This window comes from Balaenoptera ricei, chromosome 11 (genome assembly GCF_028023285.1).
Source record: "Balaenoptera ricei isolate mBalRic1 chromosome 11, mBalRic1.hap2, whole genome shotgun sequence".
NCBI lineage: Eukaryota > Metazoa > Chordata > Mammalia > Artiodactyla > Balaenopteridae > Balaenoptera > Balaenoptera ricei.
Genome location: NC_082649.1, coordinates 12263665 through 12284721, shown reverse-complemented (window position 1 = coordinate 12284721; position 21057 = coordinate 12263665). Strand labels below are relative to the sequence as shown.

The 21057-nt window shown below is 44.7% G+C and overlaps 1 protein-coding gene across 5 annotated transcripts in view; it reads right to left on the bottom strand.

The window, feature by feature from the left end:
- JARID2 (jumonji and AT-rich interaction domain containing 2) overlaps positions 1–21057 on the bottom strand; it is a 243689-nt gene that overhangs the window by 102981 nt on the left and 119651 nt on the right. Inside the window, exon 1 of one of the 5 annotated variants that reach the window (XM_059937973.1) lies at positions 2752–2827. The exons of the other annotated variants lie outside the window; for them this stretch is intronic. Coding sequence (XP_059793956.1) covers positions 2752–2818 — 67 coding nt within the window. The 5' untranslated portion in view covers positions 2819–2827. Of the gene's footprint in view, positions 1–2751; positions 2828–21057 lie in introns of those variants that run through there. 5 annotated transcript variants of the gene reach the window in all.

The following is a 21057-nucleotide window of genomic DNA, read 5'->3' as shown; positions in this document are numbered from 1 at the left end:
ACAGACAGACAGACAATCCCCTAGAAGCCCTTCACCACCACCAGACTTTTTCCCCACAAAACCTTCTTGGGTAATCTAAACCTTCTTTTGCACGCTCGATTTTTTGAGAACAGATGTTAGAAAAAAATCTGACGCAGTGATAATAACATGGAAAAGTTGGGCCACTGGGCAGGCAAGGAAAATGTCTGACCTCATCCTTTCCTCCTATTTCAGAATCATGCAAATGACTAAATTCAAGAGACGCGAGCAGGAAAAGAGACAAACAGAACCCTAGCCCAGGAAGCATTTCCTCACCTCGAGGCACAAAGGAACAAGCCAGCAGACAGGTCACAAGTACACACAGGGAGAGGGACCAGATCGCTGCTCTTACTAAACCCCAAATGCGTCAGCACCAACACGACACAAAAGACCTCTCCTCCCCACGTCCTGACCAGGAGTTACACAGGGAGAGAAAACACTCCTCATGGAGAGGCTCCAACAACGACAAGCAAAGAGCCACAGCGGAACTTCGCTGGATACAAAATCCCTCCATGGGAAGGATCCGTAATCTCTAGGAAAGATTTCTGGATGGGCCCAGAAGCTACTGAAACTCTGCTGATGACAGCAGTGAGCAAATGTGCTGCGCATTTTAGCACAACTCCCTCCTCTCCTTCTCTGGGGCAAAGGCACTTCCTCCCTATACTCTCCCGCATCCTCCCATTCTTTATCCTTAACATGATTTTTATTACAATCAGAACAGATACAGTATCTTGAGCAGTAATGATTACTGAAATATAAGCACCCACCTTGCTCTACAATGAGAAGCTCTACCTGCATCCAATTATCCTAAGCCTTCTATCCCACGTCATACCTCCTCTAGGTCCGTGCCCCATCCCAATACCTTATATGCTGGCAAACCAGTCAACCTAATTATGACTGTCCATCAAAAGCACGAATCTTGGAATCCCCTAAAACATGAAACTCAAGTCTCTATCAGCTAAGTAAAAGTATTTGCTGGACAGGTGGCCCAGTTCCGAGCCCCCCAGAGGTCGAAAACGGCTTTCCACGTACAGAAGTGATTAAAGACGATGTTGTGCTTAGGCTGGTGTGGAAATGAGCTGCGGAACAATGGACCACTTCCTGCGGAGCCCGGGAACTTAGAGGCAGACACAGTGGACGGGAACCCTAAACATTTTTAGAGAAATTCTTTTAGAGAGACAAACAAGACCAGCGTGTCCAAAGTCTTCTGTTCAGATAAGCTGACATGCCAAAATCTGGTTTTATAAATCATGGAATTTGTGCTTCTCAAGGGGACATTTTCCATATGCGGTGCATGTTCCCAGATAGTGACATTCTACCTGTAAATAATTAAAGTGTGTGTGTGTGTGGCTGTGTGTGAGTGTAAGTGTGTGAGTGTGTGTGTATGGAAGGAGGGAGAGGGGGAGAGAGAGAGAGAGTTATCTTTAAAGCTTCATATTACATTTACCCTACCAAAAGTAAGTTACCAAAAGAAACCGGTTCTCCAGTATTGGCAAGTCTCTACAAAGTTAAACAAGGCTGGCTTTAACGCAAATCAACAAATCCCATAAAGTTATTAGTTTGTGCACAAGTCGGTAATGATAAATGGGCACAACTCCAAACACTTTGTGTCCTAACATCATAATTCACAGAGAAGTAAACAGCCACATCCTTACCCCCAGAAACCTCTCTGGCTGCCTTTATTCCCTAAGTCCATAAAATGGCCCGCATGCAAGTCCTAAACTGTTTTGTTCATAAGTTTCCCAGTGCACTCAGTAACTCCCCCTCACATACAGACAAGTCAACTACACACCCACTTCTCAGATGAATATAGTAAAGGATTAAGTGGGCTATTCAAAGTCCAAAAGAAAAAAAAACAACCTGCTGGCAGCAAGCAAGCTCAGAGAGGCCTACAGCCTCCCAAAGCCGCCTTCGTTCCCGTGCTGAAATCTAAAGGAAACAGTACAGAAAGCAGAACTCCAGGAACGCGGCCACAGAATCTGCAAAGATTTGAGGCACCTAAAATTGATGGCTGCTAAAACTCACCTGTGTCTCTATTTAGTAATACAAACATGGATCAATGCACAAAATATGGGAGTAGAAATGAGAGCACTCAAAGTTCAAAGCTTTAAGGTCTAACCTAGAATCACTCGGTCTCTGCTGACATGCCTCAGTTTCCTCCATCTTTCAAGGAAAGAAGAGGTGGAGAAGGAAAGTATGACAGGAATTGAAAACCATGCATGCCGTTTATAAAGGAAACCAAAGCTACGGTGAGGATGAACTAGTTAACTTTAATGAAACATCTATTTTTAAATGCTGGGAAATGATCACATAAATTGGCAATAAAATAAAGGGACCAGCCATAGCTGGATGGTGTTCAATCTCCAGAGAAAGGTCTAAACTCGTACAAGCCTGACTAAAACTGAAGATTTGGCCAAAATGGTCAACAGAGCTCAATGCTTTAAGAGCAACATTAATTCTCTCTTGTAAATTTCCACAGTACCTTTGCAGGAGCCATCATTGCCCCTAGGGAGGATACCAAAGCTGAAAGAATATTAATATTAGGCAAATCGCAACACTTTTTACATTCTCTCTCTCTCTCTATATATATATATGGCACCTTACCATCCACAATGGATTTAATCAGGACCCCAATAGGGAAACCCACAAAAGGCCTATTTCTCCAACAAAAGCCACAGCAGCCTGAAACAAATCTACAGCTATTTGATTTTTATTTTATTTATAGGAACAGACCTTCTATCCCAGGTTCCTCAAGATAAGCCACCAAAAACTGCACCTGACAGACCCGTGGAGCAGCCATCCTCAGAGCCGGATCATTGCAGAGAGACAGAGAGGAAGAAGGACAGAGGAAGGGAGGAGGGAGGGAGGGAGAGCGCAGCGAGGCAGGCTCCAGAGCCACTTGTCAACAATCCTCCCCTGTACGTAACGAGCAGGCGGCGGCGCAGATTCCGGCAGTGCAGATTCCACGCGGCGGGCGGCGCAGGGGCCTGGGGGAGGGGAGGCGTCGGGGAGAGGAGGTTATTTATGTGGCTGGGAGGGAATCTAGCACCAAAGCGGGGTGGGGGTGGGGTCCTGGGGCTTTATTTCCTTCCTGATAAATTAGAATGAGAAAAAGGAAAAGATGGACTTGCTTTTCATCCTGCAATTTCCTCGACCTGCAATGCAGACGAATCCTTATTTTAGAATTTCTGACATGGGGTGTGGGCCGGCGGCATGCCACTTTGGATGGGAGCAGTTTTAATTGTCCGCACTCGTGTGTGCCCAGTGTGCCAGACTGCCCCCCTCGTGCACACACTCCCCCCAGCCCGGCAGCGGGGTCCATGGCACATTTTCAATGGCATCCCTTCTTAATATCATAATCTGTGTCATTCGGCACTTGCCTTTTATTTATTTCTATTTGTTTTTTTGGCTGGGAAACCTGGGCAGCTCTCCAGACAGACTGCAGAAATCTCTTTCCACATGCTCCTCCTCCAGCCCGCCCGCCCCCTCCCTCCCAATTCCTGCTACCAGGGTGCTTCATCACTTCTGTGATGACTGCGTGGGCCACCGCTGCCCTCCCCACCACCAGCGCACGGACACCCCTCCCCCAGACACATAAATTCATCTAATCTAATAAAACAGAAGCTGTTTTCCCTCGTTGCTTCTTGAGGATCTTTTACAAAACGGGCTCTGTGGCCTGGCAGCTGCCGAGAGGGGTGAAAAAGGCAAGATTCCAGCGGGGCTGGCCAGCTCCCTGGCCTCAGATAACTGGAGCTCGCATCTCCTTTCATATGTCATAAGCTTTTTGATGGTTAAAGTCAATTCTCCTGAAGCTTTCGAACTTCAGCTGGCAATTATAATGTCCAAAACACATGCTCTGAACACCAGCCCACATTCTCCTCTTTATGCCTCTCCAGAGGGGAAAAAAGATGGTGGCAACACCCTCAGAGAACCCACATGGTATTGAAAGCTTCACTCACAGACTCATCCAAGGGAACTGGGGAAAGAATGCCCCTTTACTCTTACTTTTAGCTTGTTGTCGTTGTTATTTAACTATTGAATGAGCCCCTTCTGGGCTTTACACAGGTGAAGTCATTTAGAATTCAAAAAACCCTGATAGCAGACCTGTCCGCTTCACAGGGCCAGTGACTACTCTGTCCACTATGGCTGGTTCCTGTTTCCTAAATGACCATGGCATCTCCAGCTGCCTCACTTTCAAACAAAAAATATCAGGAGGCAGGTGATGGTCTTCCCTAACCTCTACTTGATTTCCACCACTCTAAAACCAAAATATAGGGAGGGCCTTAAGAGATAATCTAGTACAATCCTTCACTTTACAGATGAGTAAACGAAGGCTTATTCAGGTCTGGCTCTTAACCAAGATCACTCACTGTATTAGTTCCTTATAAGTTCTCAACAAGCAGAAGGCCATCTATGAACCCTGAGGTCTCTGGGGACAGAGGTAAGCTAACACACTAGTACAATGTCATGGCACAAATCGCTGTAGGATACAGGGTTGGAAAAGCCTCTCCAGTCATTACATGCCCAGTGTGAGCCCAGAACAGACCCTCATTCAGTTCTCTCCAGTGCAATATATTCCTATTACGGTGAACAACTGTTTGGCATGTGTCCCACTGCAGCATAAGTCATACACAGTCAATTAAAGGACATTTAAGGGATGACTATTTGGCTTTTCCCTCTTCTTTCTACTGGGACTTGTCTTTAAGTGCCTTCACTAATCAAAAGCACCCAAAAGGGAGAACTGGAAAGAGGGTATGAGACAGATATTTGGATGTATGGTAATCCTGAGAAAAGGTTAGTAAGGAACTGCAAACCATAGACATAAACAACCAGCCAGAAATGAAACTTGAGGGTCACGAATCGGATACTGGTCATCCTTAACATCTCCACCTCTGACCAGTCCGACACAGCCATGGCAATAAGGGCTCTGTGCTCTTTCCATATCTCTATTCTCCCTGGCTTCACTGCTGCTTCCTCTTCCCATCAACTAAAAAAGTAACAAGGTGTTTAAATTCAAAAAGATAAGGCATAACAGGATGTTGGCCCCAGGCTGCTCTTACTTCCAAAACCATCATCAGCATGTGACCATGCACTCAGTATTCCCTAAAAGACAGGCTTAGTGTCAACTCTGGCCCGTGCTCTGCTGCTGGATCAGGAAGGGGAACTGGAAAACTCTTGCCTGTGAACTTCCGTAGGTTTTGGACTGTTTAGATAAAACGTCGGTTTACCAAAGAGTGAACGTATCTTCAGCACCAGAGACTAAAAAGCACCAGCACCCTCTGGAAGACACACAACACCACCGAGAACCAGGTTCAGTTTAAGAACAGCAACACAACTTTCAATATTTAAATTCTGGAAAGAGGGGAGGGTAGAAAAGGAGACTGGCAAGGACTGTTTCTTGTTCAAAGATAATATGACTGACAGCGTCACCAGCTAAGTTTCAACATCCAAAGATCAGAGCAAGTCTCAATTCTTAAATGAAGACAAGACTCCCCAAATACTAGCAACTCCATCTACCCCCATTTTATTTAATTTTTAATAATATAAAGAATATCTGCAAACCCAATCAATAAAACATTACCTATTGTGCTTCCCCTCCCACCTCATTTCATTATTTTTTAAGTTACAGCACAAATATGCATGCCTAAATAGTATATTATCTTACTGTGCTTGACTATGAGCTTCACAAAAAGACTAGCACACTGTGTTCAGTCTTAGAAGAGTTTTTTTTCCCAACTCAACATTAGGTTATTACTAAGATCCAACCATGATTTTGCTTATACTGTGCCCAGTCATTTTCACTATTATTTATCATACTCCATTGTATGGATACTCCACAATTTATTTTGATTTGCTTGTTCGTCTAAAGTTTTGCCTATTTGTTGCTATCATGAACCATGCTGCAAACATCCTTCTGCCTGTCCCCTGGAAAGCATGCACTAGAGTTTCTCTGGGATACATACCTAGGAGTGGAATTACTAGAAATCCCTGGATACACGAATACTCAAAATTTATAAGTTAGTGGCAAACTGGTTTCAGGAGTCAGTTTTTGCTAGTGCACCAGCAAGGTATCACTGAATCTCCAAATGTTTAAATATAAGGACCCCTTATTACTCAAGACTCAAGAGTGCAAGTCACTCCAATTGCCACTTCAGAACAGAACAGAATTTCAGAAAGGATGTCCTATCCAAAGAAATGCTCTGCAGCCAGCAAGGTACATGGCCATCATCCACCTAATTATCACCTCAACACCAGGACATCTGAGGACCTATTCTGCTGCTAAGAGCTTTAGAATCAAAGACCCACCTACGTGTACTACCATGTCATTACCTCCGAGCTAGGCCAACTCCAGCAGCCCACCAGCTGCATTCAGCATTTTGCTCGCCTTAATCAAATTTAGATATCTAATAGTACCCTGTGTTGATTAATTAAAGAACCTGCTGCCTCAGAAGAATTAAGACCTTGTTTTATGCATGTATCCAATCAAGGAAGTCAGCCCATGTTGAGGGCTGGGATCCACCTCGTAAAGGAAAGACAAGCCTGTCAGAGCTAGAGCAAATCCTGGAGTACTTCTTACCACCCAAGATCAGCCTCCAAAAGCTCTCCAGTTCCCTGCTACCTATACAAGCTACCGCATACAAAGGAGGCACTTTAACATGTGAGTTAAGTGCTATGAACAGCAATTTACCAAAAATACTTAAAAAGGAGGGATAGGGTAGAGTGGGTTGCCTTGTGTGAGAGAAAGGCATAAAAGGTTGTGGAGTCTAGGAAGTCAAGGAAATAGAGGATTTTAATGAGTGCACTGCATTAGCTATGTGCTCAAAGATATTTCTCTGTTATTTGGGCTGAATTACATGGTATATTGATCATATCACCTAAATTATGATTTTTAAAAACAAGCCAATATGATCCACTGTGCTAAAATTTGACTTCCAAAAATACAGAACCATCATACTAATAATAAATATTACTTGTTAAAATTGTATGTATTTAAATAAAAGTTAAGACACTGGCAATATACCAAGCAGAATTAAGTACATACAGAGTCTGGCTTGAACCCTTTCCAAGAGGGCTTGGTAATTCCTGAAGCGCCAACAGCACTCAACTGTATAATGCATGTGGCTGGCCCTAGAGCCAATGTAACTTCAAGGCCACAATGTTCAATTATAAAATAATACCAATAATTACAAGAACACAGAAGGGAGATCTGGGCTGGGTGACTGTGTATTAAGTAGTGAAACAAACTTGGTTGCTATGGATTTAGTCACTAATACCAATGAAATGGCACTACAATTAAAGCAGGAAGTTCAAATTAATAAGCTATCGGAAAAAATGTTCCATCAGATTTTTTTAATTTAAAAAAAGAAAAAACTGGTTTATTTGGTAAGCATCTAAGCCACTAAGAACCTTAGTGGTTCACAGCGCACATATTGTACTTTGGACAAGGTTCCCTGCTTCTAATCCTAGTTTTACTCCCCGTGAACTGTTCGAACTTAAGGAGAATCACTGAAAGCTCTCTGTGTCTCTTTGTGTCTCTGTGTCAGTTTCCTGATCTGTTAAATAGGCGTAAGGACAACGGTGGTTTTAAGACATTAACGTAATTATACATATGTTGGGACTTCGCTGGTGGCGCAGTGGTTAAGAATCCACCTGCCAATGCAGGGGACATGGGTTCGAGCCCTGGTCCAGGAAGATCCCACGTGCCGCGGAGCAACTAAGCCTATGCGCCACAACTACTGAGCCTGCGCTCTAGAGCCCGCGTGCCGCAACTACTGAAGCCCATGTGCCTAGAGCCCGTGCTCTGAAACAAGAGAAGCCACCACAATGAGAAGCCTGCGCACCACAACAAAGAGTAGCCCCCGCTAGCCACAGCTAGAAAAAAGCCCATGTGCAGCAACAAAGACCCAACGCGGCCAAAAAAAAAAAGTAATTATACGTATGTTAAAGTATCGATGGCACATGATGAGTGCTTTATGAAGGGCTACCTATATGCCTTAATAAAACTTTGGTGCTAATGAAATACAATTTTGTTTAACATATACTTTTAATTATTTGATTGTAAAAACAAACAGAAGATAATATATACTTTAGCTTTGAATATATGTTTTAAATGATTCAGATAATGGATTTCAAAAGGTAAACAGAGAAATGATGCCAAGGTAAAGAAGATTATCAACACTGTGAATTTGAAAATGAATCGCAATAATATTAAGTAAAATTTAACAAGAATCACAGCATGGCCTTGTTACCTACTTCAGAATAAAGAATAATGGAAAACTATGTTTGAAAAGTACTGAAACCAAGAGCAGACTCAGGTCACAACTGAAGAGTAGTTGATCCCCTTTTCAAATCTAACTTTGACAAAGCCTATAGTCTCATACACTGCAAGTATGGTAAAAGATTGATAAATGGATGACAATTGTTTGAAGTCTTTACTTCAGCAATTTCACTTCTAGAAAGTAGTACTAAGAAAGTAAACGGAGAAACAAGAATTTATGTGCAAGGATTTCGACACAGTTCGTCTTTATTATTTTGTTGCTCCTTTTACTGGTTTAAATTCTATCTTTATTTAAAAAGAGAGAGAGAGAGAGAGAGAGAGACAGAGGTCTCCTACATCAGCTTTCTGAGCCATGCAATAGACTGGATATCAGTGCTTTAGTTTTCAAACCTGGCAACACCCCACAATAGTCCATGAAGGTGCTGGGGTAGCTGGCTTGAGGGCATGTATGGCAAATGACACGTTCTCAGCATTCCTTGAACTCTCAAGCCTTAGCACCTCTGCATATGCCATTCCCTCTGGTGGAATACTCTCTCCTCTGTCTGCCCAGAAAGCTCCTGCTCCTCCTCCTGGTCAGCCTTTAGTGACATGCACCACCTGCTCTGCAGCTGCTATTCAATCTCTAATACCTGATTGTCAGGGTACTGACCAAGAGGATTTACTCTTGCGCACCTTAATAACCCTCGAAACCTAGCATAAGCCTAGAGAAAGTGGTTGAGGCCTAATAAATGCTGTCAAAAGCGTAAGTTGTTTCTTGAGGCCATCTCAGGGCCTTCATAAGCCTGAAGCGCTCTTACTACCTTGGGGGGGTCCTCATTCTACAACTTACCAAGCTTTCAAAGGCATCCTCCACCCCTGCTTTCTTCCTAGAGAGAAAAATGTTTCAAATAATTATCTCTTTGTGTTTAAAAGTATTTTGCTAGGAATGCCTCGTGTAATTTATAATACACTGATTTCCTGGCATTCACTGATCAAAATTAGGAATTATTGAGAAATAACCTTCAAGTTTTCAGGTGAAATAAAATTAGAGCTCTCATAAATTTAACACTTACTAACCTTCACATTATATTATGTTTTATACATATTTAACCTCTAAATGATTTTTTTAAAAGAAATGGAGCCAATAATTTATTTCTACATGTAAAGCTGTTCTGTGTCTTCCTCAAAGTATTTACCTGTTATACCCTGATAATTTTGATAAACTCATTTTGTTACTAACAATTTTAAATAAAAACCAAAACTAACTATAATCCTATCTTTTTTATAACGTGAAATTACATCAATCACTATTAACAATTTTGTGTATATTCTTCATAGTATTTTCCTTAAAAGTAACATGTACCATACTAAAGACTAGTGCTAAACATGGAACACAATTTTTTAACATTACACATGATTTTTAAAAATCACATTTTCAAACACTTAGTGACATGAGGAAAGACTTAACAATGTAACTTAAACTGTAGAAATTCCACTGCATAAAACAATTACGTTGTGCTTAAAAAATATAAATGTACAGAAAGTAAACCAGAGAAAATAAAACTAGTAATAAAAACTGGTATTCTCCCCAGCAGAATCTTCATAATTTTCTGAAATTTCCAAATTTTCCACAATTAAAATGAATTTCTTTACATACAAAGCCAAAAGGAAATCTTAAAAATTATTTAAATGGTATCAGAGGAAAATAGGTGTGTTGCCGTCACAGAAGCAGCACCTGAACGCAAAAGAAGTAATTAATGAATAAAAGGCCACGATTTTAAACATTACTTATGTGGCGCTAATAAAAAAACCTGGATAAGGTACATGAGAACGGTAGACAATTTTTGGAGCCAGTGATACACTGCTATATGGAAGTCAAGGGTAATATGAACATTGTGACATTAATACCATGGGCAAGAGTATTCTGAAATTGCCCAAAACACTAAAAGGCATTTGAAACAAATATTAATACTGTTTCACTTTGTCAGGACTTTCTATATAACATACCAAGAGAATGTTTCTGAAACTGACTACACTGGCTATCTAAAAAGACTTCCAGACAAAAACAACAACAACAAAAGACAGAGCATGAGGATGAAAGAGAAGAATTTCACCACTACGCTCATCCTGTCTCTGTAACTGCATGGTCTAATTCTGTAGACTCCAGTTACATGCGGCTTTTAAAATTAACTAGGGCTTCCCTGGTGGCGCAGTGGTTGAGAACCCACCTGCCAATGCAGGGGACACGGGTTCGAGCCCTGGTCTGGGAGGATCCCACATGCCACGGAGCAACTGGGCCCGTGAGCCACAATTACTGAGCCTGCGCGTCTGGAGCCTGTGCCCTGCAACAAGAGAGGCCGCGACAGTGAGAGGCCCGCGCACCGCGATGAAGAGTGGCCCCGGCTCGCCGCAACTAGAGAGCGCCCTCGCACAGAAACGAAGACCCAACACAGCCAAAAATAAATAAATAAATAAATTTTTTAAAAAATAAATAAAATTAACTAAAACTAGCCAGACCAGCTAGGTCTCAAAGACTCAGGAGTCACAACTGACTAGTGGCTACCGTACAGGACCACGCAGGCACGAACATTTCCATCATCGCAGAGAGCTCTCTCCTGGCCAGCGCTGATCTATAGAATTTTCATGCCTTTAGTCTCAAGACCCAGCAGCAGCCCCTGTGTCTGTGTGCTGTCCTCTCCTAGGAGTTAAGACCCAGTACACAGGGCAAGTCAGACAGACCGAACTTCTTTTCCGGCGGCAGGGTGAAAGGACAGGAGGGGCGAACAGAGCAGGAGCTGATAAATCCCCTCCAATGCAGCACAGATGGCTCGCAGTGTAATTGGTCTAGCTCTTACAGGAAGGGAGAAGGGAAAACGGAGGTTGGAACCATTCAAAAGCCACAAGCTTATTCAGAAAATGAAGAACTGCAGAAAAACTTTCTCTGTGCCAAGCAATTACACCAAAGGGGCATTTTTATCACAAACAGTTTTAGGTGATCCTATTGTAGCTTGAGGGTGAAAGGTTAGCAAGCATCAACGAACAAAGTGCCACATGAAACTGTTCTGAGTTAGGCTTGCACCTTGCTACCCTCGAGGCTATAGGCACTGAGAGGTGTAAACCCGCAAACAGAGGACTCTGGGTTTGTTGCCTCTGTTCCTATATATGCAGGAGACCTCCAGAGAGAAACCATCACCCTGCATTCCTGTGTGCAGGGAGAGGCGTGGGTGGGGAAGGATGCACACACCATAGGCACCTTTCCTCTAGATTACCTCCTATCCACTCCCCTCCAAGTTCTACAAAAGCCTCCAAATGTTTCCCGACCCAACAGTACACAGGGCATTGAGCGAGCTGGAAGAACATGAGTCTGCCATAAACACATCCTGTCATCACTCATCACTAAAACAGAACCAAGTGAGACAAGGGATGGCCAGAGTTTTATTTTACTCAAGGAGGAAACCAGTGAAGGGATGACTGCTCACAGCAGAACTAGAATGATGGGACAATGTCAGTGCATATTACAACACATCAATTTTTTGATGCATCCAATATTGCTTTAAATGGCTGGAATCCAGGAATTTGGGGCTAATATAATTTGACAGATTGCAGTGTGAATGGTTACATCACATAGCCTCTATCACCTCTAAAACGCTGCTGAAAATACATAGGCCCCAAGAATTTTCTTTCCTTGACCCTGACCTAAAGTTTAGTCGCCATTCTGATGTACTCCAAAGTCATTCTCCCTCCGCCTCCCTTAGGCCTACGCCCTCCAGCCAGCTGGCACAGATCCATCCTCTTTCGCGTACCAAGTGCCAGCTCAGAAAGCATCCTCTCAGGCTCCTCAGGGACTACAGAATCCAGCGCTCTGTGCCCAGGAAGGGGTGCCCCACCCATACAAACCAAACTCTCACTATTCCTACAGGGCAGGTTTCCCAACACATCTGAGGAATAACCTGCTGGGGAAAACTAAACAGGGATCGCTTCCTTTGAGCTTGGTCAGGGTTTCTGCTCTCCAAGTCCTAGGATGACGTCTAATTACAGGATGCTGGCACCCAAACCCAGGGAACAAAACAAACCGATTTTAATACAGTCCCTTAAGTATGCTGTTATATGACACAGCTACAGCTTTTATGAGAAGTGGTTAGGTAATGTATACCTAGAACCTCAATAACAACTGCCCTTTGAATGCTTCTTTTCTGCCAGGTACTAAGGACTTTAAATAAGTCATCCCTTTAATCACCTCTGAGAAAGAAATTATTCCTCCACTTACAGAGCTGGGAAACAACGAGCAGGAGAGCCAAGCAGAACGGCCAAATCAGGTCTGTTAGTTCTGTTCACCCTTGGTGGGACTGTGCACCATCCTTTCACGGATGACAGCATGGTCCTCTCTGCCAATTTCCACGAGAAAAGTTGGAGGGCTCTGGCCTCCTGGCCCAGGGCTGGCAGGAGGATGCATGCCCAGCAGTTCTCTCCAGGAAGCCTCTCGATCATGTGCATTCACGGCTCCAGGGCCCTGAGCTCAGACCAGTGCAACTGAGCCTGCCTCCGGTTCCAGAGTCCGCCCGGGAAGGCGTAATTCCGGTTCACACAGATGCCTTCTCGCTGGGGATATACAATATGCAGACGTTCTGAGCTCGCTCTGCCCACCACCCGCCAAAAAAAACCAGTCAGTTCCTCAGACAGAAAGCACTCTTGACCTTGACTCTGCTTCACAAAAGGGCTAAGACACTGGAGGAGAATGTGTGACAAGTCAGCCCGCGGTGGTGGCCGGTATCCTTCCTTCCACTACCAAGAGTAGCCACTTGATGGCAATCTTAACCTATTCCCTTGGAATTCTTCCATAAAGGGAGACCCCAGGAGGGGGGAGGCACCAAGAGTGGGCTGGCTGACCCTGTGGACACGGCTGGAGACAGCATCTTTGCAGGACCTGCGTCTGCAGTGGCAGGAGTGTCCAAGGTGGAGGAAGAAACTAAGCCACCATTCTCCCTTGGGTTACTCGTCACATCACAGTCTCCTGTGAGGGCCTAGGCAGAAGTGATTATACAGGCTCTGCAGTCAGACAACTCGGGAAGATGGATATCTCTCAGGCCCCGCGGCACGTTCACATCGGGCTTTCCATCAACAGACTGAAGTGCGAGGCAGACAGATGGTAACAAACAGGCTAATAAATCAACGGCAAGCTCCCGCCTCTTATCTCAGCACCTTGTCCCCTGAAACCACAGAAAAAAAGCCAATAATGAAAAAAGGCAACTTTCCTTAAAAGGTGTAACACTTGTTGAATAAAGCAGCCCAGCACTTTCCTTCTTATTTAAATTGTAAAAGAGAAGGAAAAAACAACAACAAAAAAAGCTATTTGCATCTTCTGCAGAAAAGGCTCTCCAGAAAAAAAAAATAGAAACACACTGTAAATTGCATTCACTAGACACTTCTATTTTCAGTGGCAGGAAGATAAACATCAAAATGTGGGGAGAAGGGGGAAGGAAACGGGGCTGTTATCAGGAACCAGTTGGCTCTCTCAGCTTGGATGATGACGTGCCCCCCCAAACACACACACACACACACACACACACACACACACACACACACACACACACACTTTGACCTGGCCCTGTGCTTCCTAACGCTTGGCTTCTTGATTTATAAGGAGGGTTCAGGCGGAGAGTGGGGAGTGTGCCAATATATTCCTCTGAGGGATTCAGAAAGTGCCAGCTGAGAGGCTTCCAGCTCACCCTTTACAACTGTAACGCTTTCCAACCGAGTCGACTGGAAAGGCCCTTTTCAAACAGTACTGGTTGTCTGAAGTCAGGTCAAGGACTGAATGAGACGGGATAAAGCCACTAGGGTAGAGTTTAGGCAATTTGCAGTGCAGATCCCACTAGAAATTAGCAGGCCCCCTGCATGCCAAAATGGAATATTCTGCAGTATTTCCACTGGCATATCACCCGCCCTGATGGTGTCTGAAGAGGATTCATCAACCGTCTAGAGGGTAGGATGCAACTTTCAAAACACAGATTCAATGAGTCCCTTTCACAAATACCCCAATCGCATGGGAAGGAAGGAGAATGTCAGAAATAACAGTTAAATGTTTCCGACGTGGAGACCTTGAGCTGCCTTCACGCATCAGAAGGCAGAACCATGAAAAACTGGAAGGAAACTGCCACTTCAGACAGCACCACAAGCTGGCCTGCGAGTCTCAGGCCCAGATGGCGTCCCCTGTCATCAAGACCAGGTGCCAAGCGTGACCAGGATGCCCACCTACCTGCCAAAGGGAAGTGCAGACCTGGTTAAGGAATAACCCAGAAGACAAGGGCAGGGCAGCCGGGAAGAGGCCCCGTGTGCACAAAGAGCTGACTCGTTACATCCAAGGTGTGAATGAGCCAAGAACCCCAGAGACAGGTCAGGGAATGGTGCAAAGAGAGGGGACCTGGGTCCCAGGACGTCGGGAACGAGGAGCCCTAAAGCTCTCCCTGGCACATCACAGGGACAGCCTGGCTGATGGGCTGGGCTGACACTGGCCACTCCTCTCCTTGAGAGGCACGGCTAAGGTTATGAAATAGTTCACATTTCCTTCATTGTCCCCAAACCTCCTGGAACGCGAGACCTGTACTGTTTTACAATCTTTCGGAAAGAAATTATGAGGAAGCCAAATCTGGGACTCTGCAGAAGGACCCTGAAGGCCACGGAGAAAGCTGGAAGGATAGATGAGATCTGGCAGCAGAGAGATTAAGTAACTCGCTCTACATGAAGGGCTGTGTGGACTGCAAGGGAATTTCCCCTAAGCCTCCCCAGTTAATCACTCTTCTGGCTTTAAATACACACCGTGGAAGGCTGACGTAACAACAGGTTATTTCCAGAAACTAAAATAAAAGGTCCTCTACATTTGGGGGAATGGGATCTAAGAAATTCACAAGCAAAGCAAAACTGCACTAGTCCATTGTGGTAAATCTGACAGTAATTATAAACTCCATAAATATACATATCACAGAATTCAAATCATGAAATGGGTGAGATTTAGAAAACACACAAGGCCTTTCTCCAAGTAGAAGGAGGTGGGTGGCATTATCAGTTACAAGAATGAACACAGATAAATTCCACGCATGGGCAAGCTACTTCTGGCTGAGTGCAGCCCTATCTGGTGAAGGCCACAGGGCCTTCCCTTTCCACAAAGGTTGAGAATTTAAAATAATTGGAAAGCACTGCCCTAAATTACATTTACAGCATAACATTCAAGCAAATAAGATGAATTAACATATAACAAATACGAGTCCCTCAACTTCAAATAATCCCATGATTTTTCCAAACTCAAGGCTAGAACCGTCCTTCCTAGGCCGTCTCAATTGCCAATCCCCTCCCAAGCCCTTAGGGCCTAAGAAACACCTTGTTTGCCCTCTCTTAGGGCTCTTGGCCTTGGACAGCTGCTCCCTGTGCATAGGAATCATGTTCCAATCCCCACTGCAGTAAGGGACTTGGGCTAATCCAGGTGGTCTCACAGAAGCAACAACTCAACAAATAAATGTCCAAGTTTAATTTTACCCAATTGAGAGGAACAACATCTTCTCTAAGGTCCAACAGCCCTTACAGTTTCCTGACCTACCAGGAAATAGTTATAGTCTCACAAAAAGAAACATGGTACAAATTAACACAGCAATTAACTTAATCTAAAACTGAAACAAACAGAACTGTCACCATTTCAAATCCCTACCCCATACTGGACTGTTACAGACTTAATGCCCACCAGCCAAATTCTTATGTTGAAACCGTACCACCCAGTGTGACTGTACCTGAAGGCAGAGCTTGTAAAGGTTAAATGAGGTTGTAAGGGAGGGGCCCTAATCTGATAGGGTTGGTAGCCTTTTAAGAAGGGGAAGAGAAACCAATGCCCGAGCGTGCGCAGCGCGCGCTCTCTCGCTCTCTCGCTCTCTCTCTCTCTCTCTCTCTCTCTCTCAGCCAGGAAGCAAGGCCTCACCAAGAACTGAAGTGGCCGGCACCCTGGATCTTGGACCTCCAGCCTCCAGACTATGAGAAATAAAGCTCTATTGTTTAAGCCATCCAGTCTGCGATATTTTCTTACGGCAGCACAAGCTGACTTATATATAGACTTACACCACAGCCACAAGAAAATGGACAGAAATCAGCAATCTCACCACACTGCTGCCTCATGTTTTTGCATCCTCAAGGCCACGAAGCTGATCATGGGGTCCTCAAAAGAATCAGTCTAACTGAAAGCACACTGTATTAGCAGAGAAGGCACAAGACTTACAGATGCCAATTGCCCTTGGGGAAAAGCCAAGTCTTGAACATCCAGTTCCAGAATGTCCTGAATTATAACACCAAGGCTGAGTATTCTAAACAGGCAGACTAAGAACAGTGCCACAAAGGGGGCGGGGCAGGGGTGCCACAAGAGAAACGTGACATGGAAGAGGATGAGAAGTAACTGTTTAAAAGCCCACTTGGTCTGGACTTGCACAACCGCTCAGAATGAAAGCTGTGATGCCGGTTTAGGATGGAGAATCTGGCTCCACGAGTGTCGCCATGAGACGGTGAATGTCACCCTTGAGCACGAGTGCCACCATGAGACGGTGAATGTCACCCTTGAGCACGAGTGCCACCATGAGACGGTAAATGTCACCCTTGAGCACGTCCAACTGTGGGGTCCTTATTCAAGCACTGCTTGAGGCCTCCAAGAGCTGCTTACTGGACACACCTGTGCCTCTGTCTCTGAGGCACTTTCAAGTCTCAACAGACACTCTCTGGCATCTGGTACATTCTGGAGAAATATCCTAAACTCATGTAACATCATAAAAGCTCCTAAAAACAGAGACAGCCATGTTGGCAAACCACCAAATGAGCACATACTTTAAAGAAGGCAAATGAACTAGAAGGGGCAGGTGAAAACTTTTCTGGGGTGACGGAAAAGTCCTGTATCAACACTGGAGCTCTGGTCATACGGGTACATGTGCATCTGGCAGCTCACGAAATTGCACACCTAAGATAAGTAATTTCAGAGTGTAAAGTCTTCCTTGATTTATTTAAAAAAAAAAAAAATGGGGCAAGATCTGGATTCAGGAGTCCTGGGTTCAGATCCTGATTTGACCACTTCTTAGCAATGTAGCTTTGAGTATGTTGCTTTCCATCTGAGACCCACTAAACAAACCCACAAAGTTATGATAGTAATCGTATAATTACCACACTGTTATGAGAATTAAAAGCAGTAACTTTTATTTTCTTAAAAAGACAGTTTTATTTTAAACTACCGATCAATGTATCTTGCACATAGGTAGGCTTTCAACAAATGTAGTTCAGAAAGAAAGGATAAAAGGGTGACCTAATTCAAAGAATGTTTACGATAATGAAACTTATAAAGATATCACAATTATGAATAAATGTGCACTTTGGTAACAGGGAAAATAGCATGGGTTGTGTGACCTGGGGCGAGGGGGCTACAGGGTCAAGGTGTATGCATTTTCAAAATGAAATCTGGAGTGAGAGATGGTACAAACCCCTGAACAGAGAGGAACACATCCACAGTGCATGCAGCAGAGGGGTGCTGGGCAGAGGGGTGGGGACACAGCCGGTGTGCAGGTGACCACACACTCTACAGAGCACCCAGGAGTTGTGCATACAGCAGCAGTTAACATGGATGAAGCTTTTCTCTCCTGGAACTTACAATCTACTGTGGGGCGAGAGCTTATAATAAGCAAACAGAATAATACAATGCCAGGCTGTGAGAGAGTCTACGTCAAAAAATATTACAAGGTAAGGAGCTAAAGGGTAACAGGCAAAGGCACAATTTTTAATAAGATGCTCAAGGAAGAAGCCTCTGGTAACGGCACATTTGACCAGGACCCTGAAATACCGAGAGGGATCAAGTCACACAGGTACCTAAAGGGAGAGAGTTCTAGACAGAAGCATCGGCAAGCACAAAAATTCTGGGGCAAGAGTATACTACTAAGTGCGTTTGGAACAGCAGGAAGGCTAGACTAGGTGAGGGAGAGACGGGCAGATAAGACCAGAGAGAGGCTGGGGGACCACATCAGTGTCCAGGGTAAGATGCTTGCCTTTCATGCTAAGAGAGACGGGGGGACACTGCGGGACACCACGTGTGCTGATTCGCACTTACAAAGGACTGTTCTAGCTGCTGCCTAGAGAGGTAAAAAGGCAGAAGTTGAGGGAGCTTTAGGAGTCTCAGCCCAAGCTAGAGGTGGTGGACTCGTGGCAGCGGTGCAAACTCAGTTTCAGAACATATTGTGAGTTTAGAATAAACAGGTTTTGCAAAATCGGGGCGGGGGTGGGGGGAGTACCAGATAACTCACAGGTTTTGATCAAAGCAACCAGAAGTATGGAACTGGCATTTATTGACAATGGGAAGACAGCAGGGCGGGAGCAAGATGGGAGGGAGTGGAGAGACAGAGTTGGCTTGGTACACCTCAAGTTCATGAGACCTATCAAGAAAGCAAGTGCAGACGGCAGGTAGGCAACCAGAGTTCAGGAGAGAATCATCACGTCAAACGCTGCCGGATGGGAAGCTAAAGCTACACTGACTGATAACTGGATTTGGCCATCAAGGTCATTAGTAGCCTTGGTAAGTGGCCTGACTCTAGGGGTTCAAAAGAGAATGAGGGGGGGAGAGGATATTAACATGAATATAAATAATAGAGGGAGACAGATAGTGTAGACATTTTTTTCCGAGGAATTCTATAAAGTAAAAGAAATGAATAGCAGGAGGGAGATAGATTATCGGAGGGTTTATTTTATGGGAGAAACTACAACATGTTTTGTTTACTGATGGGAATGATCTAGTAAAGAAGTAAACAAATGACGAAGAAAAGAGGGATACTTTCCAGAGTGGTGTTCTCATAGAGATGAGACAAAGGGATTTTGGTGCCCAAAGGGAGGCACTGACCAGAAAGACTCTTAGAGGCGGAAGAGCTTTAAGAAACATCCCAGGACACAGCAGGTTTCCATCCTCTCGGCTTCAACACCTCTCAAAGTTGAGCCATTCTAACAACACGGGCAGGCAGGAAAACACTGTGGAACTGTCTCAAGCTCAGACGTCACACGCATGCCCCCCCCCAGGTGACACTACCTGTGTGGTGTGCCCCTCTTACTACAGGGGTCCAAGCCAGGAGGATGGGGCTGTAATCAGAGAGCGCACAGAGCTTGCAGAACTGCCAGAGGCGGCAGGCTGAAGTTGCTGGATGGGCAGCGGGCCTCACGCACAAGTGATGGGAAAGAGGAGCAGAATACATTCACCTCCAGGGGCACCTCCATCCTCAACGCTCCAGGAACTCCTCACACGCAGCCATGCCTCCTGGGAAGCCTGGTGTCTCGCCATGATTTAAATTGGATTTCTGGTTCCAATCAGTCTTCAGCATGATCCATCCCTTCCAGTTAAGCTCATCAGCAAGGTTCAAAGTTCCTCATCTGTAAAACGATGAGCCTGGCCTATATACCTCCAGAAGTCCCTTCCAGCTCTAGCCATCCATAATTCTGTGGCCGAAAGGGCTGCAGGCAGGCTCGCCATTCCCTTGGTGCCAGAGCGGTACAAGCAGGCTGGCCACTGAAACCTGCCATTTGTCCCTCTGGACTGTGGCATCAACAATCCCGGCCAGTGTCTACTTGCTGGTCCTCACCCCTGCCCCGCACACTACCCCGTCCCAGCCTCAGCCCTCGCTCAAGAAGTCCCACAGCTTTCAAGGCCCGCAGGAATGCAACTTCTTCACTGAAGCTTTTGCTGGTAGCTCAGCACTGGGCCTTTCACATCACCTGCCTCCCTGCTAGCCTCCTCACATCAAACCGGTCACACACACCTCTGATTTTTAAAGCATTTTGTTATATTTTATTGTGCTTCACTGATACCAAGTCACACATATTTCTCTCTTGTTAGAAAGCACCTCACAATTATCATGGCTTACACTTATAATTGGAAGCATTTTTTTCTTTTCTTCCATAAAATAATGCATCACTTAATGACATCTTAGATGAGATGAAATAAGCTATTCTGACTCCTCCAAAATTAGCAATTTCAGTTCCGTCTTTATTACTCACAATAGCTCCTACATACTAAGAATGCCATCAAGTACTGATCAGATGGGAGCTCTATCTAGAAATTTCCCATCTGCATTACTCAGGGTCATGAAGACTGACGACAGAACACCTACAAGAGAAAGAAATCAAGGCTTCCCAACTCTACCATCATCCAAGATAGATGCAGCTTCATTTTTAAGCAAAGAATAAATGTAGGTTGTTTTCAAGAAGTGTATTTGCCCTCACTGCCTTGCTCTCCCATGGAGTGCTGTCAGGGGACGCAGGTGACAAATGTCTCAGGCGCTGGGCTGTTAAGAGAAAACTAAACTCATGGCCCAACCTGCAGAGGTCACAAGCACTGACACAGCAGCAGTTCAATCTGGAAAAGCCAATTTCTTCGGCAGGGGGTGGGGGGAGATTGTCTTTCCTGTTGAAGTAGAGACCGTCTTGAGAACTGCTGGACATTAGAGCTTCAGGCCAGGAGAAGGCAACCATACAGCCACAGCGTTCATTTCAAATATGGCCAAAAATAAACTTCCATTCATCAGACAAGGTGCCCAGACTCTGATTTTGACTCGAAAGTCACACTTTAACCTCATCCTGTAAACAGTGAATTTGCAGAAGCTGGGCCCATGTTTCATTCCATAGACATCAGTAATCTCAGAGAGATTTTGAAGAGAGTCCAACAAAATTCTACCCTTTTAAAAAAGAAATGGGATGGGGGGGGGGGGGGGGGGGCAGCGGGTGCAGTTTGCACA